The 26,256-nt window shown below is 40.5% G+C and overlaps 1 protein-coding gene across 1 annotated transcript in view; it reads left to right on the forward strand.

Annotated features, from left to right (window-relative positions):
• EPSTI1 (epithelial stromal interaction 1) overlaps positions 1–24,953 on the forward strand; it is an 82,517-nt gene extending 57,564 nt beyond the window's left edge. The window contains exons 8-12 of the mRNA XM_077811902.1: positions 623–706; positions 10,122–10,195; positions 15,430–15,535; positions 22,198–22,240; positions 24,416–24,953. Of these exons, the coding sequence (XP_077668028.1) occupies positions 623–706; positions 10,122–10,195; positions 15,430–15,535; positions 22,198–22,218 (285 nt within the window). The 3' untranslated portion in view covers positions 22,219–22,240; positions 24,416–24,953. The remainder of the gene's footprint in view (positions 1–622; positions 707–10,121; positions 10,196–15,429; positions 15,536–22,197; positions 22,241–24,415) is intronic.
• The last annotated feature ends 1,303 nt before the right edge of the window (positions 24,954–26,256 follow it).

The following is a 26,256-nucleotide window of genomic DNA, read 5'->3' on the forward strand; positions in this document are numbered from 1 at the left end:
GTTCTAAGACTCCATTCCTGTTCTGTCCCCGGCAAAAGCATCACACAGACAGAGAGAGGCTTGGTTTCTCCCTCCCCCCCAGCTTTTGAAAGTATCTTGTCTCCTCATTGGTCATTTTGCTCAGGTGCCAACGAGGTTATCCTAGCTTCTTAACCCTTTACAGGTGAAAGGGTTTTTTCTCTGGCTAGGAAGGTTTTTAAAGGTGTTTTCCCTTCCCTTTATATTTGACACCCCCAATAACTGCAAATGACAAGCGAACAGGCATCCTTACTCATAAGTAAGGGTTGCAGAATCAGGCCACTTGTTAATGATTTCAGATCTAGTTCATAGACTTTTCCCATTCAAACAAATCCCCCAGAGGTGTCTGAACCATAGAACACTGCAGGCAGGGTCTCTCTGGAGAACAAACCACCCTAGCAGTTGTATTAAGAAAGGTGTATATAAACTAACTTGGAAATGGTGGATTTTTCGCAAAAGAGCCTCATGTCTGGTTTTTAAACTTAGATGAATCTATCCCTAAGTAATCAGAAATCTCCAACTAGTTTTATGTTGTTTGATTTTATAAAAATTGAGAGTGGGATCTTCTGTCAATATATTGTTTTTATGCTCTGCTGTGCAATAGACTAGAAGCCACACTTATAAGCAAAGCCTCCAGGAAGATGAAAACAGAAGACTACAGGAAATGAAGGCAGAACAACGGAGGAAGGTAATTATAATATGTTAACAGTTTGTGTATAATGTTTATGTACTGTGCTGTGTAACCAGTTTAAAAAAACATACTCATTACTGTGGCATATGAGCACCGGCTCTCCTCAGGAAAAGTACTTCAGACCAATTTGAGGCAGTCAAATAGGCAAAGCTGCAAAGTTCAGATATGGTTTGAAGCATCTACAAAGCTTACAGCTAGTTGGCTCTGAACTATTAGTTAGCTTTTTCCCTGCATTTAAACTGCATAACACCTTTTAGCTGATGGTGCCCAGTTTAGTATTCTAAGGAGCCTAATTTGCATTCCGCTCTTGGTGTGCACACAGTTGCTAGAAATTTCCCCCTCAGTGGTACCCGTTAGGGTGGCTTGAGCGCCTTCTGCTGCTGTATAAAGGGCCTAGGTAACCCTGAGCCCCCTCAGTTTCTTCTTATTGCCCGTAATGGTCACTGGAATGGCTCATCTTGCTTTTGAAAGTGTTCTCAGTGGACTGTGTACTTTTGTACTCTATTGTAAATAGTTTAGCGTTATTCTGGTTATTAGTGTTTTAGTACAGTCGGGTAGGTTTCACCCCACCTGAGGGTTTTGGTCAGTTCCTGGTGCCGAGGGATGCCTTGGTCAAGCTATACATTGCCTGCAATAAGGCTATGACCCTGAGCCACTCACTCTCAAGTTGCTTAAAGTGTTTGGTGGAAGCTCATACAGGGGAGCATCGCCAAATTTTCAGAGACCTTAAACCTTGCACGCACAAAGATTATCACCAGACTAAAGTTTCTACTCATGGAGGTGGCCTTGAGACTTCCATCTGAGCCAGGTCAGTCAGACTCTGAGTCCGCACCAAGTGCCTCAGTGCTGTTACATTTGGATTTTGTGCCTCCTATTGTACTGCTCACCATCCCCAGTACCTAAGAAAAAACATAAGAAGCAGACGGCTAAAAGGGGGTGATTCCTCGGCATCGAAGTCTGTTAGGCACGTGGATCAGAGTCGAGTGCGGTCTAAGCTGAAGCATTCCTTTGCTTCAGCACCGCAAAAGCCAGACCCGTAGACTTCGGCACTGTCAAGTCCGGAACCAGAAGGAGCACCTTCCACATCTGTGGTACCACTCTGTACCAACACTGTCTTGGTATCGACCATGCCAGAGGCATTTGTGGCTGTCAGGGAGCTTCTAACCCTGACAGAGCCAGTATCGCTAGCATTTCAAGAGTCAGTCCTATCGGTGCTCGCAGACATAGGGGGGGCCAGCAGGATCGCCACAGTGCTCAGCACTACGCGAGCCCCATGTAGACTCATAGACTTTAAGGCCAGAAGGGACCATTGTGATCATCTAGTCTGACTTTCTGCATGTTGCAGGCCACAATACCTTTTCCCCCACCCCCACTCCTGTAATAGACCCCTAACCTCTGGCTGAGTTACTAAAGTCCTCAAATCATGGTTAAAAGACTTCAAGTTATAGACATTCCACCATTTACTCTAATTTAAACTTGCAAGTGACCTGTGCACCATGCTGCAGAGAAAGGTGAACACCTCCCACCCCAACCCAGAGTCTTTGCCAGTGTGACCCAGGGGAAAACTCCTTCCTGACTCCAAATATGGCGATCAGTTGGACCCTGAGCATGTGGGCAAGACCCACCAGCCAGACACCTGGAAAAGAATTATCTGAAGTAACTCGGATCTAGTGTCCTGTCTTCTGCTGTTGGAGATATTTGCTACTAGCAGCCTCACATGGGCCAAATGCCATTGTAGGCAATCCTATCATACCATCCCCTCCATAAACTTAAGCTCAGTCTTGAAGCCAGTTAGGTTTTTTCCCCCAACTGCTCCCCTTTGAAGGCTGTGCCAGAACATCACTCCTCTGATGGTTAGAAACCTTTGTCTAATTTTAAGCCTAAACTTGTTGATGGCCAGTTTATATCCATTTGTTCTTGTGTCCACATTAGCGCTTAACTTAAATAACTCCTCTCCCTGCCTGATATTTATCCCTCTGATGTATTTATAGAGAGCAACCATGTCTCCCCTCAGCCTTCGTTTGGTAGGGCTAAACAAGCCAAGCTCTATGGAAAACCTACCTTATGAGAGGAGACTCATTCCTTGGATCGTTTTAGTAGCTGTTCTCTGCACCTGTCCCAGTTTGAATTCATCTTTCTTAAACATGGGAGACCAGAATTGCACGCAGTATTCCAGGTGAGGTCTTACTAGTGCCTTATATAATGGTACTAATGCTTCCCTGTCTCTACTGGAAATACCTCACCTGATGCATCCTAGGACTGCATTAGCCTTTTTCACAGTCACATCACATTGGTGGCTCATAGTCATCTTGTGATTAATCAATACATCCAGGTCTTTCTCCTCCTCTCATTTCCAACTGATAAATCCTCATAGCAAAAATTCTTGCTCTATTAAATTTCATCCCATTTCCTTATTACTCCAGTTTTTGAGGTCGTTGAAATCTTTTCATATAATATTCTGATCCTCCTCCATATTGGCAATACCTCCCAACTTTGTGTCATCCACAAATTTTATTAGTACATTCCCACTTTATGCCAAGGTCATTGAAAATCTTATTTAAGATTGGTCCCAAGAGGGACCAGTCCCTGAGGAACTCCACTAGTAAGCTCCCTGCAGTCTGACAGTTAACCTTTCAGTATGACCCGTTGTAGTCTCCTCTTGAACCAGTTCCTTATCCACCTTTCAATTCTCATATTAATCCCCATCTTTTCCACTTTAACTAATAATTTCCCATTTCGAACTTTATCCAGTGCCTTACTGAAATCCAGGTAGATTAGATCTACTGTGTTTCCTTTGTCTAATAAATCAGTTACCTTCTCAAGAAAAATGATCAGGTTGGTCTGGCATGATCTACCTTTTGTAAAACTTTTCTATTTTGTCCCAATTGCCATTTACCTCTGTCCTTAACTACTTTCTCTTTCAAAATTTGTTCCGAGACCTTGCATACAATTGAGGTCAAACTAACAGGCCTGTAGTTTCCCGGGTCACTTTTTTTTATTTTTCTTAAAAATAGGTAGTATATTAGCAATTCTGCAGGCATAGGGTATGATCTCAGAGTTTAGATGTTCATTGAAAATTCTTGCTATTGGTCTTGCAATTCCATATGCCAGTGCCTTTAATATTCCAGGATGGAGATTATCCGGCCCTATAAAATTTGGTACCATTAAGCTATTGGAGTTCGACTTCTGCCTCGTGTATGATAATTCCTACTTCCATATCCTCATTTCCATTAACCACCCTGCCACTCCCCTAATCTCCTCATTACCCTTATTAAAAACAAAGTATTTATTTAGGTGTTGGGCCATGCCTAGATTATCCTTGATCTCCACCCCATCTTCAGTGTTTAGCTTAACTGTTTCTTTCCTGCTTTTCTTTTTATATCTATGGCTACAGTACCTTTTGCTACTGGTTTTAATTTCCTTTGCAAGGTCCAGCTCTGCTTGGCTTTTGGCAGTTCTCATTTTATCCCGACACTTTCTGACCGCTAAGAGGTAGCTTTCCTTGCTGATCCATCCCATCTTCAATTCCTTGTAGGCATTCTGCTTTCTCTTAATAATCTGTTTGAGATGCTTGTTCATCCAGTTTGGTCTGCAACACTTCCCTATGAATTTTTCCTCCTTGTTTGGGATGCAGGGTTCAGATAGCTTCTGCAACTTTGACTTGAAGTAATTCCAAGTTGCCTCCACATTCAGATCCTTGAATTCTTCAGTCCACTTCCCTAACTAATTCCCTTAAATTTTTTAGTTTTCCCTTTTAAATCCTTTCCTTTGAAATCAAGGAATCAAGTTGCAGATCTGCTTTTTTAAACTGAGTTAGCTTATGATTATTTAAACCAAGGTTGTCCCCTACAACCAGTTCTTATGTGAGGTCCTCAGTACTCACCAATCCTAAATCTAAAATGGCATCACTTCTTCTTGGTTCTTGGTGACTGTTTGGTGAAGGAATCTGTTATCCAGGAAAATCTGGGCCCTACCATTTTTAGTAGCACTTGTTCTCCAATCTATATATGGGAAGCTAGTCTCCCATGATCATACAATTCCAAATAGTATTTATTTAATTAAAAATGCACCTCTGATGGCTATCCCTTTGGTACCATCAAAGGGAAAACCTGCAATGCTTTGCACAACTCTGCACAACTCTTCACCGGTCACTGGCACTGTCTGGAACTGCACCTCCATGGTCAGGGGAAGGAGGGTAGACTTCCTCCGAATCAGAGATTGGGTCCTACTACATCTGCTCTTGGAGCCACCCCTCCTCGAGATACCATTACCCTACCACAGAAGTACCATCAAGTGGTTGGCCACAGAGGTCACTGGGGGCCTATGCCTGTCCAGTGGCCTTTTTGGAATTAGTGGGGGTTTTCCCCCATATTCTGGGCACTCCTATTCAGTGGCCTCAGAGAGATGTACAGCACCTACCCACCAGGAAGCATAGGTTTCTGACTCTGGTACTGATATCAAGACCCGGCTCAGCAGGACCCCCCTTCCCCTGATGAGGCAGTCTGAGCATTGTGTGTTTTGCCTCCCCCATATGACTCCACGAAATGTTAGAGGGTTGCCTGAAGCCTGGGCATACAGGTGGAGGAAGTAAAAGAATCCTTACACCCCAGTAGGTCCTTCCAGAGTGGTCCTACCTCTCAATGAGGCCATTATATGAGCGCCGATCTGTCCACCTATATTACTGTCTTGGAGTCACCACGAGTGGAACGCACATGTGCAATCACTTGAAGAAAAAATGGTTACTAACCTTCCATAACAGTTGTTCTTCGAGATGTGTTGCACACGTCCATTCCATGACCCGCCCGCCTACCCCTGTACATTGGAGCTTTCTGGAAAGAAGGAACTGAGGGGACTTGGCGTCAGTTGGGCCCTTTGTATTGGCACTGCCAGCATGCGGCAGCAGAGGGCGCTCAAGCTACCCCAGCGGGAACTACTGAGAGAAAAATTTATGGTGACTGTGTAAATGGGGTGCATGCACACCAAGACTGGAATGGACATGTGCAACACATCTCGAGGAACAACAGTTATGAAAGGTTATAATAGCCTTTTTTCCCTCTCCTTTACACAGAAGTTCTCACTAACATGGGGCCATTCTGAATAGAGAACTAATTCTTCACACACAGTCTCCCCTCAGTTGTGTTTAGAACCAAGTCTTAAAATCATAGAATGATGGAAATGTAGGCTTAGAATGGGAGCCACTGGAAGCGGCGCGGGCCGAGGGACGTAGCGGCTGCCACTTCCAGCAGCTCCCAGTGGCCTGGAGCAATGAACCACGGCCACTGGAAGCTGTGATCGGCCGAACCTGTGGACACAGTAGGTAAGCAAAGGGGCTTTCCCTGCACAAGCCGTGGAACGAGTTTGGGAACCACTGGTCTACTGACTTCCAGTTTCTTCTCTAAACATTAAATCCTATCACTGCCTCTTATACACACTCCTTCTGTTACAGTAATTGGACATACGGGTCCTTCAAGAAATATGCCTTCATTTAATAAAAGAAATGTATGTAGCTTTTGTTTCCCATCATAGCATGCACCTTTTCTCTTATGTCCAGTTACCAACAAATATTTTTTCTCCTAAATAAAACCGTTATGAAATTTCAAATGCTATGTGTATGTATGTTATAAATAACTATGGCATTGTACACTGTGCCGTAAAGAAATAGTTTTTCATTTAAAACTAGCATAGGCCCCAACCCTTCATAGAGCTTGGCCCAGGGCATCCTGGTGTGGAGGTCATTGTAGAGTTGGGGCCACAGTCACATCTAAGGTAAATCTCTCTTTAACTAAATTTCTGATTTTTATGCTTTTTACTGTTTCTCTCTCTCTCTCTCACACACAGACTCACAGACACAGTATGGGCTGAGTGCAAAATGTTTGTTTTAATACATAGTACCAAAGTACTCCTTGCCTCAATAGCTGCTATTAGTACGTTAATCTGTCCAGTAGGTATTTGTAAACCTACTCTAAAGTGTACATATTTTAAAAGCTCTAATAATTGTCCCTCAGATTTATGTTAACTCACTTCCACTTCAAGCTAATATTTTATTAATGTAATTGTAAATTCTGTTTTTGTGTGCACCTTCTAGTGCAATATAGCTATTAAATTTATAGGTTTTTGTCAGTTAATTTTTTGGGGGAAATAGGTTTTAATATATATTGCTAGATTTAAAATGTTTTCTAGGGCACTTTGAACACAGTATTACGTACTTGCAGTATATTTCAGAAGGTACAGCTATTGCAGAAATCTAATGAATGCCATTAAAAGTCAAACATTAGAAAATCAGATACTGGATTTTAATTTTCAGGTTGAACAGTTATTTTAAAAGTGAAAGTGAAGCTTGGCTTTTTTATTTCTTAATCTTGATTTTCTTTTAGGGCTAGACAAACAGTGATACACAACACATTATCCAGTTATTGATTTGATTATATTTACTGCAAAGCTTTTATTAATGTTCAACTTAAATTGGTATTTATTTAATTCTGTAGTTCATTTTTAGTTACTGAACCTTTCTATAAAATTCATCACTTTAATTCACATTCCACCTTTATTGGTGTTCCATTACTATGGCAAATATGCAGGATAGGTCCATTTTCCCTTGGGACCCCTTTCAGTGGCAAAAGTTGGTAGTTTCAGTTCCTGTTGACTGTACCTGTAATGGCTTGAGATCCCTAGCTTATCAGTAATTCAGCTGGCAGAGATGGCATGTTGCATAACATGGAAAGGTACTGACCCAGCCACTTCAGAACAAGTTACATGGAACTGATGTTCCTTTAGTTAGCATTAGCAATCACCAGGATACCTGGCTGATACTTGGTGTTGCATGAATCAGAGCTAAACGATTAAACATGCATGGCATGGCCCAGCTCACTATGCTGATTTATAAACAAAACCATGGGGCCACACCATTGTAACCTTAAAAGGTGTAAAATGCAAGGAAGTAGGAACAACAATGGTCACCCATTGTGTGCTTCCTTCCAACAACTGCAGCTGGTATTAGCTAGTCGTAGTAGCTTCTCCCCAGTCCTCATATGGGTTGGGTCCTGGGTTCTCTGTTGCAATGCCTGGTGCCTCCACCCAAGGTGACTCTTATGTGCTCAGGACACTAGGGTGCTGTCCCTTGGGAAAATAACTAATACAGCTACTCCTTAATAAGGAGTATGACCCAGTGCACAAGAAACAAATGACAATAATACAAACGCCAACAAATGAAATGCTACATCCCAAAATAACAGTATAATAAAGGGGGGCTTTATTGGGGACAGGAAACAGAAGCTCTAAAGAAAGAAAGTGATAAGGTTAACCAATAAATGCTAAAACATTAATACAACCATTCACAACTGTACCACACCCCCAGCTCCTTCCCTGGCACCTTTCCAGCTAGGTGGAAAGAGTGTGAGTCCAGAGCTGGGTGTAGCAGTGCTTCAAATGTTGGCTAGCTTAAAGAAAACAAAAGGGGTTCTCCTACAGTATTTTCACTGCTGATTGGGAAAGGGTCCTCAGCTGGCCCCCTGGCTAGCATCCTGTGGAGGTCTTCGATGGTTCTTAGTAGATGGAACTGGGTTGGTTCTCTTCCTGGACACTCACCTCAGCAATGTTGGAACTGCCCAGTGCACGTTAGATCCTGCAGAAGTTCAATGTCTCCCTTTGTGGGGACTGGGAGATGAGCCATGACTCCCTAGGCTATTTTATCTCTCGGCTCCAAACTCAAAGGCTCCAAAAGTGAAAATTCCTTGTCCTCTGGAGACACTAGTCTGTCTCTGAGTCAGTCTGTCCCTTCCAATTGAAGCAACTGGGCTGTCCTGGCTTCTCATTGGCCCAGCAAACTGTCGATAAATCACCCTGTCAGAAGCTCCCAGTTGGCATTTGCAGGCATTTCCAGTCTATTCCGCCCCCACTCCGAACTCTAAGCAGACTGGGAAGTGGTGTCTGGAGGCTCTGCAGTGGTTGTTGTTTTAGTCCATATGGTAGGTCTCCAGAGGCTCAGTCCCGTGTTCCAGGAGCTGATAAACACCAAAGGGGATACTTAGGTGACAAGGAGATATAGGGATAGCTGTCAGGAAACCTTGGGGCCCAGTACAGCACCACAGTGTGATGCTGGAAGGGAAGATAGTGAGTCTACACATCATCTTACTATGGCTGTACTGCATCCCTTTTCTATTCTAGCTACGTGGGCACCAAAATATACGACCGCATAAGTCCTGAAAGGATCTGGAACTCCCAGAACATCTTCAGACTGTTCAAATCATCCTGTATCACCAGTTCTGCATAAATTTAATGCTGTCTTGGTCGGAATTTCCTCACGTGTGTTTGAGTAACACTTTAAATGCTACATTTAAAAAAAAATCAATTATGCAACCCTTTTCTGAGTAAGCCATACTCATGGGAACAGCCCCTCTGACATAACTGGCAGTAGTTCGCATAATTTAGGATTACTTTTAAGGGTAGCAGGATCCAGCTCTAGAACGATATTCAATTTGATATAAACAAGTATCCACAGACAATACAGCAAGATAAAAATAAACTGAATGAGCATATTTACATAGTGTAAAGAGGTCACTATGGACTCTCTTAAAGCCAGGTATTCTTAATAACAAGAGGCCTGACTTCAGAAAGGCTCAGCAAGGCCACTTCTATGGAAAACAGCATAAATGTGGCTCCAAAAATAATAGTGTGCAATTAAGTAACAAAGAAATGTACATAAATAAAATTCCCCCAAACTCTGTCCCAGTAACACTGGACAGAGGTAGTTTCAAAACTTAGAGCTATGTTGTAAAGGGTCCTGTTCTCCCTGCCACTTCTGCAAGCAGAAGAGAAGCAAAACCCATGGATCAGGGCAAAGGGAGGGACAGAAGGGAGGAGAGCATGCTCTATGGCACCCTCCCATGGCTGATAAACCATTTGGAAGCTCCTCCACAGTAGGTCAGCGGGAAGGCAGAGCCATTCAGTGGGAGAGGGTGGGGCTGAGGCAGGGCTGCAGGGCCCTCCAAAGCTTGCTTCCTCCTTCATGGCATAGTGTCACATATCACTGCAGACTTGCATCAGGAGGCAGCAGTGGTCTTTGGAACCACCACAAAGGGTGGAGGTAAAGACCTTCCATCTGGATGACACCTGGCTCTGGTAGATCCACCTAGATCTGAGTTTAGCTGTCAGAACCCCTGGCTTCTTTTGCAAGAGGGTGCACGCGCTTCTGTCCAGTGGAAGGGTGAAGAGGAAATGTAGTGCCTTTTTTGGATGCAATTGGGTATTGTAAATAAAACTTACTTCCCAGAGGAACTAAAATTTAAGTAAACGTTTGGCAAATTAAATAGTGCAGTAGTTAAGGTGAATATATTGTGTAATTAATTGGGTTTATCTTCTGAATAACTTAATTTTTTAAAAAATAGTTTTTGGGTTTCTCTTTTATTGTTCCCAGTGTGAATTATTGGAACTGAGACGAGAGCAAGAAGAGCAAGAAAGAACAAAAGTGCATCAGAATGAACAGAGGAGGTATAATTGATGGGGGGGGAAAAAACCCAGAAGAAATGGCTTACATTGAATTCCTGTGTAGACGGCTTCACGAAACTGCAATCTTGTGCTTTAGGGAACCATTGCAATGAGATTGCTCCAAGTAACATCTTCAGCATCAACCTTGCACTCGGACAAGCCATTGACACCCATTGTCACAACTCCTTTATAATCCATTTCTACACAGTTGTGCACGAGTGCAGTAACTTTTTTTCAAAAATGGGTTTTGTTACTTACCTATTTGTTTGAAGTCAGAATGGATCTTTTGGAATGCATTTGGAGGGCAATCTGATTATTATATCCTAAAGCCCAGAATTTCAGAGAACTGTGCATGTCACTATGCCTACCTTATCTTCTTAGTCATGGTAAATGCCTTAGCATGAATTCTTTGCTTCAGTCTTCACGGCTGAGACTGTTAGGGAGATTCCCAAACCTGAGCCGTCCTTTGTAGGTGACAAATCTGCGGAATTGTCACAGATTGAAGTGTCACTAGAGGAGGTTTTGGAATTAATTGATAAACTTAACAGTAACAAGTCACCGGGACCAGATGGCATTCACACAAGAGTTCTGAAAAAACTCCAAATGTGAAATTGCGGAACTATTAATTGTAGTTTGTAACTTGTCCTTTAAATCAGCTTCTGTACCCAGTGACTGGAAGATAGCTAATGTAACGCCAATATTTAAAAAGGGCTCTAGAGGTGATCTCGGCAATTACAGACCGGTAAGTCTAACGTCAGTACCGGGCAAATTAGTTGAAACAATAGTAAAGAATAATTGTCCTACGCATAGAAGAACATAAATTGTTGGGCAAAAGTCAACATGGTTTCTGTAAAGGGAAATCATGTCCTACTAATCTATTAGAGTTCTTTGAAGGGGTCAAAAACATGTGGACAAGGGGGAACCAGTGGACATAGTGTATTTAGATTTCCAGAAAGCCTTTGACAAGGTCCTTCACCAAAGGCTCTTATGTAAATTAAGTTGTCATGGGATAAGAAAGAAGATCCTTTCATGGATTGAGAACTGGTTAAGACAGGGAACAAAGGGTAGGAATAAATGGTAAATTTTCAGAATGGAGAGGAGTAACTAGTGTTCCCAAAGGGTCAGTCCTAGGACCAATCCTATTGAACTTATTTATAAATGATCTGGAGGAAGGGGTAAACCAGTGAGGTGGCAAAGTTTGCAGACGATACTAAACTGCTCAAGATAGTTAAGACCAAAGCAGACTGAAGAACTTCAAAAAGATCTCACAAAACTAAGTGATTGGGCAACAAAATGACAAATGAAATTTTAATGTGGATAAATGTAAAGTAATGCACATTGGAAAAAATAACCCCAACTATACAGACAATATGATGGGGGGGCTAATTTATCTACAACTAATCAGGAAAGAGATCTTGGAGTCATCATGGATAGTTCTCTGAAAACATCCATGCAATGTGCAGCGGCAGTCAAAAAAGCAAACAGGATGTTAGGAATCATTAAAAAAGGGATAGAGAATAAGAGGGAGAATATCTTATTGCCCTTATATAAATCTATGGTACGCCCACATCTTGAATACTGCATACAGATGTGGTCCCCTCATCTCAAAAAAGATATACTGGCATTAGAAAAGGTTCAGAAAAGGGCAACTAAAATGATTAGGGATTTGGAATGGGTCCCATATAAGGAGAGATTAAAGAAGTTAGGACTTTTCAGCTTCGAAAAAAGGAGACCTAGGGGGGGATATGATAGAGGTATATAAAATCATGAGTGGTGTGGAGGAAGTGAATAAGGAAAAGTTATTTACTTTTATTTACCAGTCAGCCTCACCTCAGTCCCCGGAAAAATCATGGAGCAGGTCCTTAAAGAATCAATCCTGAAGCACTTACATGAGAGGAAAGTGATCAGGAACAGTCAGCATGGATTCACCAAGGGAAGGTCATGCTTGACTAATCTAATCGCCTTCTATGATGAGATTACTGGTTCTGTGGATGAAGGGAAAGCAGTGGATGTATTGTTTCTTGACTTTAGCAAAGCTTTTGACACGGTCTCCCACAGTATTCTTGTCAGCAAGTTAAAGAAGTATGGGCTGGATGAATGGACTATAAGGTGGGTAGAAAGTTGGCTAGATTGTCAGGCTCAACAGGTAGTGATCAATGGCTCCATGTCTAGTTGGCAGCCGGTGTCAAGTGGAGTGCCCGAGGGGTCGGTCCTGGGGCCGGTTTTGTTCAATATCTTCATAAATGATCTGGAGGATGGTGTGGATTGCACTCTCAGCAAATTTGCAGATGATACTAAACTAGGAGGAGTGGTAGATACACTGGAGGGCAGGGATAGGATACAGAGGGACCTAGACAAATTGGAGGATTGGGCCAAAAGAAATCTGATGAGGTTCAATAAGGATAAGTGCAGGGTCCTGCACTTAGGAAGGAAGAACCCAATGCACCGCTACAGACTAGGGACCGAATGGCTAGGCAGCAGTTCTGCGGAAAAGGACCTAGGGGTGACAGTGAACGAGAAGCTGGATATGAGTCAGCAGTGTGCCCTTGTTGCCAAGAAGGCCAATGGCATTTTGGGATGTATAAGTAGGAGCATAGCGAGCAGATCGAGGGATGTGATCGTTCCCCTCTATTCGACATTGGTGAGGCCTCATCTGGAGTACTGTGTCCAGTTTTGGGCACCACACTACAAGAAGGATGTGGATAAATTGGAGAGAGTCCAGCGAAGGGCAACAAAAATGATTAGGGGTCTGGAACACATGACTTATGAGGAGAGGCTGAGGGAACTGGGATTGTTTAGTCTGCAAAAGAGAAGAATGAGGGGGGATTTGATAGCTGCTTTCAACTACCTGAGAGGGGGTTCCAGAGAGGATGGTTCTAGACTATTCTCAGTGGTAGAAGAGGACAGGACAAGGAATAATGGTCTTAAGTTGCAGTGGGGGAGGTTTAGGTCGGATATTAGGAAAAGCTTTTTCACTAGGAGGGTGGTGAAGCACTGGAATGTGTTACCTAGGGAGATGGTAGAATCTCCTTCCTTAGAAGTTTTTAAGGTCAGGCTTGACAAAGCCCTGGCTGGGATGATTTAATTGGAGATTGGTCCTGCTTTGAGCAGGGGGTTGGACTAGATGACCTCCTGAGGTCCCTTCCAACCCTGATATTCTATGATTCCCATAATATAAGAACTAGGGGCCACCAAATGAAATGAATGGGCAGCAGGTTTAAAACAAATAAAAGGAAGTTCTTCTTCACACAGCGCACAGTCAACCTGTGAAACTCCTTGCCTGAGGAGGTTTTGAAGGCTAGAACTATAACAGGGTTTAAAAGAGAACTAGATAAATTCATGGAGGTTAGGTCCATTAATGGCTATTAGCCAGGATGCATAAGGCATGGTGTCCCCTAGCCTGTTTGTCAGAGGGTGGAGATGGATGGCAGGAGAGAGATCACTTGATCATTACCTGTTAGGTTCACTCCCTCTGGGGCATCTGGCATAGGCCACTGTCGGCAGACAGGATACTGGGCTGGATGGATCTTTGGTCTGACCCAGTATGGCCATTCTTATGACTGGTGAAGTGTGTACATTTTCAAATATATTGATTTCAGTTACGACGCGGAATACAAAGTGTACAGTGCTCACTTTATATTTATTTTTTATTAAAAATACTTGCACTGTAAAAGTGATAGAAATTGTATTTTTTAATTCACTTCATACAAGTACTGTAGTGCAATCTCTTTATTATGAAAGTGCAAGTTATAAATTTACTTTTTTGTTACAGAACTGTACTCAAAACCAAAACAATGCAAAACTTTAGAACCTACAAGCCCACTTGGTCCTACTTCTTGTTCAGCCAATCACTAAGAGAAACAAGTTTGTTTACATTTACACGAGATAATGCTGCCCACTTCTTAATTACAATGTCACTTGAAAGTGAGAACAGGCGTTCAGATGACACTGTTGTAGCCGGCATCGCAAGACATTTACGTGTCAGATGCGCTAAAGATTCATATGTCCCTTCGTGCTTCTACCACCATTCCAGAGGACATGCATCCATGCTGATGACGCTCATTAAAAGAACGCGTTAACTAAATTTGTGACTGAACTTGGGGAAGAATTGTACATCTGCTCGGTTTTACCTGCATTCTGCCATATTTCATGTTATAGCAGTCTCGGCCGATGACTCAGTACACGTTCATTTTAAGAACACTTTCACAGCTGATTTGACAAAATGCAAAGGTACCAATGTGAAATTTCTAAAGATAGATACGTCCCTTGACCCAAGATTTAAGAATCTGAAGTGCCTTCCAAAATCTGAGAGGGACGAGGTGTAGAGCATGCTTTCAGAAGTCTGAAAAGAGCAACGCTCTGATGTGGAAACTACAGAACCCGAACCACCAAAAAAGTAAATCAACCTTCTGCTGGTGGCATCTGACCAGATGATGAAAATGAACATGCATCGGACTGCACTGCTTGGACCATTATCGAGCAGAACCCATCATCAGTATGGACGCATGTCCTCTGAAATGGTGGTAGAAGCACGAAGGGACATATGAATCTTTAGCGCATCTGACATGTAAATATCTTGTGATGCTGGCTACAACAGTGCCATGAGAACACGTGTTCTCATTTTCAGGTGACATTGTGAACAAGAAGTGGGCAGCTTTATCTTCTGCAAATGTAAACAAACTTGTTTGTCTGAGCGATTGCCTGAAAAGGAAGTAGGACTGATTGGACTTGTAGTTTCTAAAGTTTTACATTGTTTTATTTTATACATAATTCTACATTTGTAAGTTCAACTTTCATCACAAAGAGATTGCACTGCAGTACTTGTATGAAGTGAAATTAAAAGTACAATTTCTTTTTATTATTTTTACAGTGCAAGTATTTGTAATCAAAAATAATATAAAGTGAGCACTGTACACTTTGTATTCTGTGTTGTAACTGAAATCGATATATTTGAAAATGTAGAAAAACATCCAAAATATTTAATAAAATTTCAATTGGTATTCTATTGTTTAACAGTGTGATTGTGATTAATTTGTTTAATTGCAATTTTTTTTAGTTAATCACATGAGTTAACTGCAATTAATTGGCAGCCCTAGTTTTAACTAAGCAAAGGGGTTCACAGATGACTTTTAAGCACCAAAAGTCATTCACAGAATTTATATAATATTGAATTTCAAAGTCTGTCAACCTCTTAACAAGCTGCTATTATTAATGTTCATTTCCCCCTTGTTTTTAAGGGTAAATAATGCTTTTCTGGATAGACTACAAAGCAAAAGTCAACCAAGCGGCATTCACCAATCTGGACATTTTGAAAATATGGATCGTTTTGGTGGTGACAGCTGGGTGAGTAGCAAAAGCATCTTTCAAAATCCCACAGTTTAAATCAATAAAGTTTTTTTTTGTTTTTAATGTAGCTGTCTACTCCCCAGATATTCTTTTAGTGTTCTGTTTAGTCTGATGGGCAGTCTGCCAGGATGATTACTATAAGTTCTACAATAGCTTTTGAGAAAAAAATCCTGATATAAGCAGTCTTATCAAAATAAAAAATGACAGCTGCCTTTACTGCAGAACTAGATTGCCTTGAATGCAAGACTTTTTCACTGCTTCCCTAAGTTTAGAACAAAAATAAATGAAGGTTTAAAGAGATTTTCAAAAGACTCTAAATGAAAGATGTTTGGAAATGTTGTAAACATTTTTAATACATTCTTGAAGGGAAAAAATAGCACATCAAAGATACAGCTGTTCATTTTTCCCCATAAAATTGTGACAAGAAAGACAGTGTATCCAATTTAAAATATGAAACCTTCTGCTTGGCTTCTTTGAAGAAAAAAATCATGGAATTTTGCTGTAATCCATTAAATATTCAATATTAGGTTCCAAACTGTATTCACGCATTAATAAAAAATGAATGTGACTACAGTTCTGCATAATGGTATCACTGAGTGGTCCAAAAATATTTGTACTAGTCCCTTATATTTAAATGAACCACAGCAGAAATTGCCCATTAAGGGCCAGTGCAATTGTTAAAAGGATAATTTGCTGAAAAGGAAATTCTGCAAAGGGATTAAACATTGCAGAAAGGCACATAGGGTTAAGTGAACTGGCAAATGTAGCGAAAACCGATGCTAGCTTAAATGATAAACAGCAACTTTGAGTAACCATGGTGATTGTCTTCTGATGTCTGTTTCCAGCACATATAGCCCAATCCTACAGACTTGAATACATGTTTAACATTTATACATGTGAGCAATCCTGGTTAACCATGGATAGAAGTCTTTGCAATATAAGGGCCATCCCCATTGAAACTATCCATGTCACAGTTGTGCTAAGAAATCCCAGGCCAACTGAGCCCACCAATGACATAGAAAGAGACAAATGTTTAGCTCTTTGGGGAGGGTCTCAGGAGGTAAGATTGACAAAGGGTGGAGAGAGGAAGTATTACAACCCCCACTTTGCAGATGAGGGAACAGAGGCACAGACTAAATGTATATTTCAAGATGCTACAGGCAACCTGTGGCCAAGCAAGGACCTGAACCCAGATCTTCTGACTTCTAGTCCAGGGTCCTAACTACAAGAACGTCTGTCTGCCCAATTGCTGAGAATTTTGACAATGACTTCAGTGGGAGTAGAACTTTGCCATCAGAGCCAATCCACCATAATGTAGTACCCTACATAATACATGCTTCTGTTACAAAACATAAGTAGTCTGAATCTACGTATAGATCACTTCATATTCTATTATGGCTGTATGCAGCAATCTGTGCTATTGTGTTTATCCTTGCTTCTTTTTATAAGAATCAGCTAAACAAAGCCACAATACTGTAGCTCACAAAAGCTTATGCTCAAATAAATGTGTTAGTCTCTAAGGTGCCACAGGTCCTCCTTTTTCTTTTTGCGGATACAGACTAACACAGCTGCTACTCTGAAACCTTACTACTTTAGAGGCCATCATGTAAATAAAACCCCAAGCTACAATAGCCTGCCTTCTACTGTCTAAAAAGACAAAGAATGGCTTTCTGTTTCCAGCTAGAAATTAGAGAGAAGAGAAGAGCAAATAAAACAAGGATGAGTAAAAAATGCAATGATGCATCATGGGAAGGAATTTAAAGTGACCACTTAAAAAAAAAAAAATCAGCAGGGAGGGGAGCCCGAAATCCTACAAGCACAAATCAGGATTGGGAGAGGACTCCACTTGCAGGATTGAAACTTTAAACTCTGATCTTACAAAGACTTAAATATGTGCTTAAATTTAAGCGTATATGAGTTGTCCCATTAAAGCCAATTGCATTACTACATAGAGTGCATACAGTCAAGCACATGCAAAAATCTTTTCAGGATCAGGTTCTGAGATTGTAAACTCCTCCATTGGAGGGTTTGGATCCTGCTATCCATTTTTGAAGAGAATGGAGTACATAGTCTGCACTCCAATATTAAAGGGTGACCACTTTATTTTAAAGGTTATTTGGTTCAGAGTTTGATGTGATGTGGGGAGGCAAAGAAGCAATGAAACAAATTGGGTCAAATCATGGTTTATGCAAATCTCTAGAACTCAAAATTGGTTTAAATTAAGTATAGAGAAAAAAATCTTCAGTGACTCCTCCAGAAGGAGGGAGCTGTCAAATGTTCCATGATATTCTACCATCAAATTGAAGGGACAGATGGGATGATTTCCTGAATCTGGGAGTTCATCCCTTTTCTGGATACAGCTACCTGCCAGTAATGTAGTTCTCAGCATAGTTCTGGAGAGCAAATACTTTGCTTTTGGAACAGATCAGATTCCATGAAGTAGCAGATAGATAGATAAAAACACTAAAATCCCTGTCAAAGGATACCCCCATCTAGGGTTTTCATCCACCATAATCCACTTATCTTCAAATGATCTAAATTGAACATTTTGTTATGCCAAACATATACTCAGTTTAATACATTCTTGAAGGGAAAAAATAGCACATCAAAGATACAGCTGTTCATTTTTCCTCATAAAATTGTGACAAAGACACAGGGTATCCAATTTAAAATATGAAACCTTCTGCTTGGCTTCTTTTGAAGAAAAAAATCATGGAATCATGGAAACTCAGTGCACTTTTAAAGAACAAAGTATAAATCTTTCCAGCAAAATGCAGCTTCGTATCAGCTCGTTGACCAAGTGCTTTTACCTCCTTTCTTGGTTGTGGGAGACAAATGTTGTGGATTTTTTAAAAATGTAAAACAAATTAATACCCCACTGCTCTCTGCAAGCTGATGCTCCCTTGGGATGTAGGGCTCATCACAGGCTAAAAGGGAAGATCTTGAAGAAGGCTCCAGTTAATACATTGACAACCATTGTAAACCATTCTTTTTGGAAAACAGCAACAGCTGTCAGCTCAGTATAATTTATAATTTCACAAAGTATTAAAGCCCAAGGTTTAAATTGCGGACAAATTGTCTCAACTATTTTGGCACTAATAATTGATCTAAATGGTATACCTGGCTTAATTCAAATACAGTTTTCTTCTTCTTTTTTTATGAAAATAACAACTTCAAATATTTTGCACGTCTTTATATGCAGTTCAGCTGAATTTTTACCCATACTTAAAGAACTGAGGGATTTATAGAGGCCAAGTATTAATACGTTGCAAGTACCTTAATGGAGCTCTTATTTTTGTGTGAAAATCAAGGGCCCTCCATGGGCCTTTCCTTTATCCCATTCATAGAGCGATAACACATGGTAAACTGCTGAAATCTATGTAGTCTTCTTTAACAAAATATAAGCTGTCATGTTAAAACCTTACAGAGCTATGGTAAACTTGGGACCTAGAAAGCAACTTGGGTTATATTACTATCTCATGTCATGTCTCCATTACACTGTGTCATGCATAAGAATGAGGAATGCTTTTTGGATGCTGACTCTGCTCCTTTTGGTGAAGCACAATTAAGTATGAATACTTATAGGGAGCGGAAAGCTAATACACTGAAGGCATAGGTGCACTGAGATAATAGACCACATTCTGTACTGCTCCAATATGTAGAACAAGAATCTACTGGAAAAGCAACTGTGTCTAAATGAATGAGACTGACAATGTCAGTGTAATTTTGTAGTATGTTGTATTGGAATGATTCTTCTGGAGTCTTATTCAATAGCTATCGTGTGCTGTTTTCTCCTGCTAATTTTTCAAGGGATGCAACATGCCATAAAGCTTATTGTTGCATATAGTCCTGGTTAAGGAATGTAGAGTCACCTGACAAATCTGTGGTCCAATATTGAACAGCCTAATCACATGTGTAAAGCTACATTTACACTGGCATTTTTATTGCACATGTAACACTCATGAACATTGTTTCACCCTTGTTGGGAAACCAAACCAATTTTGCTTTCCTACCAAGGGGAGATTGGAGACCGGATACTGGACTGGCAGGACTAGGAGTCCAATCCAGTATGGAAATTCGTATGTTGAAAAAAATTGGTTACTGCTAATGGTTTTGCCTGGCTGGTATTCATTAGTTGGGGCACAATTTAGTTAATTAAGATGTGTTTTTAATGTTGAACCCTTTAGGAAGAACTATGAAAGAAATGGATGTTTAAAACCACTTTTACAGCAGAAACAGAGGTATAGAAAGGGGGCTTATTGAGTGCATCCTGAGTGGTTGCAGCTGAGTTTAATGATTATTTATCTGAAGAGCTGATCAAATAGCATATGCAAATATGTGCTATCTGATCTGAGGTAAAAAAAATTCTCTTGAATGTTATTTTCAAAGGGAAAAGTTGGCGCTCCTGTGTCATGCTGTCTGGAGTGGTTCAAGGGCATGAGTACCACCTTCAGGGTAGACTGTTTAAGCAGGGCACACACCCAGAATTGGTTGAAGAGTTCTGTACTTAGATTTCAACAACTAAGCCTCAAGTGTTAACTCCTTGGGCACTACAACTGCCTTAACATGGAGCCATAGATCATTCCCTTGGGTACTCCAATCTATCTTGCCACTCAAGCAAGCTTGCCTTGTTGATAGATGGTCACTTACACCAAAAATCACAACAGTATTCTGTCTACTCCCAATTCCAAAGGACTGGTCACTTATCCCAGGTCAATTGCACTTTAGATCTTACAGGAAAGACAACACTTGTAGCCAATCCTATATAAAATAATGAAAGATTTATTAAATAAGAAAAAGTGAGTTATTTACAAGGTTAAAGCAAGTAACCACACACACACACACACACACAGAGTTATAGTCTTTGATTCCAAAAGGCAATAGAAGCTGCTGTAATATGCAAGCTTTGTGTCCACTAGGGCCAGTCCAGACTAGGACCAGCCCAGCTGCTGGGGATCCCTTGCTTATGCTTAGAAATCTTTCACGCTCCAATGTCAAGCAGCATAGAGACCCAGTTTCTTCTCGTCAAGAATTTTTATTCGTTTCCTCCCAGACTATGAGTTCAAGATGATGGGATAAATTCATGCACAGGTCTCCTCTTCATGTGGGGTTGGGTATAGGAATACAATTAACAAAGTCTTTGTCCTTTGTTTCACAATGGCTCATCTGGTTGCAAAGGATCTCCTGGGCAAGATCTAATACCTTCGGTAGGAAGCCAGCATTTTAGATTAGGTCATGCATCTTTCCTCTTTGAGTTACAGTTATAGAGGTTGTCAAGGTTTCTTCCCCACTCTGAACTCTAGGGTACAGATGTGGGGACCTGCATGAAAAACCCCCAAGCTTATTTTTACCAGCTTAGGTTAAAACTTCCCCAAGGTACAAACTATTTTACCTTTTCTCCCTGGACTTTATTGCTGCCACCACCAAGCATCTAAAAAATATAACCAGGAAAGAGCCCATTTGGAAACGTCTTTCCCCACAAAATCCCCCCAAGCCTGACACCCCCTTTCCTGGGGAAGGCTTGATAAAAATCCTCACCAGTTTGCATAGGTGAATACAGACCCAAACTCTTGGATCTTAAGAACAATGAAAAAGCAATCAGGTTCTTAAAAGAAGAATTTTAATAGAAGAAAAAGTAAAAGAATCACCTCTGTAAAATCAGGATGGTAAATGCCTTACAGGGTAATCAGATTCAAAACTTAGAGAATCCCTCTAGACTAAACCTTAAGTTACAAAAAGACACAAAAACAGGAATATACATTCCATTCAGCACAACTTCTTTTATCAGCTATTTAAACAAAACAGAATCTAACGCATATCTAACTAGATTGCTTACTGACTTTTTACAGGAGTTCTGACCTGCATTCCTGCTCTGGTCCCGGCAAAAACAACACACAGACAGAGAGAACCCTTTGTTCCCCCCCGCCCCCAGCTTTGAAAGTATCTTGTCTCCTCATTGGTCATTTTGGTCAGGTGCCAGGGAGGTTGTCTTAGCTTCTTAACCCTTTACTGGTGAAAGGGTTTTTCCCCTGGCCAGGAGGGATTTAAAGGTGTTTACCCTTCCCTTTAAATTTATGACAGAGGCTTACAATGCAAGCACTCAATATAACTTTATAACGTGGAGTACAGATGTTATAAATGAGATTATTGCATGCATCATCCTACAAGCATTTCATAAAATCTAAGCATTGAACACATTTTTATAACTCCAATACCTGTTTTAACAATACCAACACACAGGTGAGCCAGACTAGTTTCTAGCTATGCATTTTGTCAGTGTTCAGTTAAGGCCTTGGGGCCTTTGCATGAGCTGGCCCCAGGACTGTCAGCATCACATCCAGAAAAAACACTTTTGAAGTGCAACATTGTAGTGGTGAGAGTTCCAAATATCTCAAACATTCAGAACAATACCTATGTTGACCTCATTTAGTGAACCCATGCAGAAAATATTTTGTCTCGTGGGTAAATACATCCTTCTATTCATATTAAAAAGAGTCAATATTTGCTTAATATTTTTACTGTAATTTTATTACCCAATCTCATATGTGCCTTTGAAATTTTCTCCCTAATTATATATTTAACAATACTTCCTTTAGTAAATATTTCTGTGCATATGTATTTATACTGTATTAACACAGGTACCTTTCTTTCTTGTCTAGCGCTCAAGGTATTTTGAGTAAAAGAATAATACAAGCAAAAAAGGTAAGAATAATAAACTATATTAGTTGACTTCAAGTGTTATGCAGATGTCAAAGTTAATTATCTTTTAAACTGGAAACTAAATTATTACCACTTGTAATTAAATGTCACAACAAGAGGTGTTTTGTGTTAATCATTTACATGCTTAACTTTAGTCTACACAGTTACATAATATAGCTATGATTTATATTATATATAAAACAAAGACACATACAATTCAGCTATAGCCATGTGATCTCATTCACATAGTGGAGTTGTACATGTATAATTGAGGGCCAAATCCGATCTATACAACCCCACTGAAGTATGAGACCAGCTGGCTGTAACCGACTGCAGAACTTGTATCATTGTGTTATGTATACTACTTCAACCCAAGGTAAGCTGCACCACTGCAAGTAAGAGTTTAAACTGGAGCATCACATCTACACTAGCATCAGTATAGCTACATCAGTGCAACTACACCATTGACCAATATAGACCAGTTCTCACTTCGGAAAACCTGTCTTCTGTTACACAGTCATGGACATTGGCCAGGGTAGGTTTCTGAGAACATGGGGTGGTGGAGTACCATAAATGAAATGCTAGCTGTGCATCTAATGTATGCTACCTATTCTTCCATTTATGGATAAAGTTTCTAAAATGTTGTGGCCCTAATCCTCCTCCCACATACACAAGTGTAAATTAAAAGGGACACCACAGAAGTCAGTGGAGTTCACTTTCTTAAAACTGGTGGAGGTGATGTGGGAATCAGGCCCTTTGTTTTAAAGTGGAATTTTCTTCTTTATTGTGTCTACATTTATCTTCTTTTCATCTCAGTCTATTGCTTTTTCCTCCTGCCTGTACAAATTGCCACACTCCGTTCTGCAAATCCTTAAATCTGTAAAGTGTTAGTCTCTATTATACCTCTCTCTGTGATACTGTTTGAAGAATGCAACATAGAAATAAACTGCCGTATTTTAGAAAGGAAAGGATTTTCTTTAGATTTTCTTCCCTGCTAATTCACAATCCCCAAGGAAGAGAATTGAAAGCTTAGCAGAACTAGGACTCCTGGAATCTTAAAATATGAGGTCTGGGGTGTCTGATGCCCCAGTATTGATGTCTTTCATAGCTCTGGCCTTGGAATAGGGCTCAGAATATCATCTCTTCAAGTGATAGAATGTGTGTGGAGAGACTTAAAAAAACCAACCCTGTTTTGTTTTAAATTCTGTGGGGTTACTTTGTTTTTAAATGTTCCCTCTCATTGCCCTGTGTCCCCTATGGGACAAAATGCCCTAGTGGTTCTTTATATTTTTTCATTAATTTAAACAGTTATCTTTGGAATGATTTTTTTTTAACATGGATGTATTCTGAAGAGTGCTCTATATTATCTTTTAATGAATTCCAGCTCAAGTCTGCTCAGCTGACAAGGCGTGTGTGTGTGTGTGTGTGTGTGTGTGTGTGTCTCTCTCTCTCTCTCTCTCTCTCTCTCTCTGTCGGGGGTGGCGAGGCAGGCAAATGCCAGCTCAGCAAGCATAACCTGGAATCTGAAAGCCAACCTGGGTTCTTTGTGGTTCACACATTGCCATGTCTACCCTTTTGGCCAATTCTATACATGAGCCACTCTAAAATAGGCTCCCTCTGTTGTATTGGCTCTGCGTTGGCTAAGAGGAGTAAATTGCAGTAAAACCTTGCTCAAGTTGAAGTAGGCATATATGGCGGTAAATGGACACCGGCAGTATGTCTATGGAAGAAAGTTCCGTTTTACCGTCACTTTTCAGATAACAAAACTTAAGGGTTTTTTTAAAAAAAAATTATGTAGCTAAATGAGCTGAGTTAATTGTAACTCTCTCTTTTTTTCACAATCCCTACAATATCTGGTATATAATGTACATCACCATGATCCTGGCATACTCCCTTGTAAGGCTTATTTTACTGTTGATCTGAGATGACGTCCCAGACTGCTACATTAATATATTGTTCAAAGAGCTATTAATGTGTCTGCAGATAACTAGAACATTTTGTAAGTCAAATTTATAATAAGATAAAAACATGAAATCCTTTTAAATTACAAAATAAAACATGTCAGAGGCAAAGGGAAACACTGGTTTCCAATGGACTCAATCCTGTAGCTGTATGGTCTGTTTTTTATTTTTGTTTTGCTGCGTAAGATGACTTGTATTCTGTTTTCCCTTGTTACAGGATGTTTGTGGAATATGTACTTTTATCTGGCCTTGACCGACTGACCTTGAAAAAGCTTTAGGGATGCTTTTTTTTCATAATGTTTATCTTTTTGAGCCGCACTGTGATTTCACCCTGACTTCAACTTCACACCCACTTCAGTGAGCAATCTTCAGTGACCGGTTTCTTTCTGTCATTGTTCACGCATATTTGAAGCAGTTGATTATCAAAGTCATATTTAATCTTTAATGACAGTGAAAGGTTTCATTATATTTTTTTCGTAATTTATTTTTCAGCATGCTTATAGCTTCCATGACTAGGGAACATGCAGGAATAACCTGCTCTCTCCTCTAGAATTAGCCAAAAAATCTGACCGCTTGCAGAGGCTTGTGGTGGGGGAAGGGAGAGGGGCATTGTGTTCATTTTTACTAGGTGCTTATCTGCTGAGGTTCAAAGAAAAAAAATTGAAATACTACTGTGTGCACTAAACTGAATATTTTACTTTTTAAATGTTTTTAAACGAGTATAAAATGTATGATAATAAAACTTTTGAAAAATATTTTCAATGTGATTTTAATTTATGGGGAGTTTTCTGTGCTATAATACACTGACTTTTCACTGTGCTTTTTTTTGCTTCAATTTTCTCTAACTTCAGTGGGAAAAAATTGCATGTTAGAAGTTAATGAAGCAATCCAACTTCTTTCTTTCTTTCTCCCTCCCATTCTAATGGAACTGACCTGTTGTAATATCACAATTTTGGTAAGGCACAACGTGCTAATGCTTTCCACAAAGTTCGAGGCACAAGCTAAATCTCTGCCTAATGTAAAATAGATGCTTACAGTGCCTGGTAGGTAAACCATGCAGATACGAAATATTCCACATTTAAAGGTGTGTGTCTTATGTAATGGTGAAGGTTTCCCAAACAGTTTTCTCAGTGCATAGATATGCCATGATATTTTGCATCTCCATTATAATATGGAATGTATATAAGAGATCATAAGCTTCAGCCACAGCTTTATTCCAAAGCTTGGATGCACCGACATTTTTTGCCCTGCAGGATTCTCTTTGCAATGCCCATAATTAAGTCTGTTTCAGAGAATCACTCACCATCTCATATACTACTAGATTGGAGTTAATTGTACACCCCGACCTAACCTTAGAGTGACTCAGCGTAAATACCTCTGCATCTCTATGCAGGGATTAAGCATCTGACATCAAAGAGATTCAGCAAAAGAGCTCTGCATCTCCGTAAAATGACTCTGTAATGCAAGCATTCATCACTGTACTCCGAGTGCTTCTATAAGGAAGAGCTCCGCTCTCCACCTTCTTTTTATAGTGGTCAGATCCTGGCACTTGGTTGTCATATGATATGTGATAAAGTGGTGGTGATTTAGGAAATGCCTGTGTTAGCTCTTGCATTATACTCTCTACATGGTGAGTCTCACACTCAGCCTGGATTATTAGTAGTGTAGTGAGACCCTTCACTAGGAATGTCCTGCCTCTCAACCCCATGAATTCATACCTCACGTGTCAGCTGAAGTGTTCCTGCTGAGCGTGACTGATGTGGCAGGGTGTGCAGAAAGAGGCATTCTGAAGGTAATTAGACAGTGATCCCTGTCTAAATCCAAATCCAACTTGGTTAGGCGACTGTGTCCCTTCATCCTAAGTGGAAAGGATGTGTCTATAGTTACTGTTGCTATTTTTACATCCCGGAACAGTGCTGAGTCTAATAGGACTGTGCACCATCTTGACCACCAGAAGGTGGATCTGCTCAGTGGTGAAAGAGGCACTTGTTCTTCAAAGTACTTCCCTTTCTCAATCTCGTTCATTTTGAAAGTATTCTGAAACCGATAACTGATTTC

Source organism: Eretmochelys imbricata, chromosome 1, assembly GCF_965152235.1.
Source record: "Eretmochelys imbricata isolate rEreImb1 chromosome 1, rEreImb1.hap1, whole genome shotgun sequence".
Taxonomy (NCBI): Eukaryota; Metazoa; Chordata; order Testudines; family Cheloniidae; genus Eretmochelys; species Eretmochelys imbricata.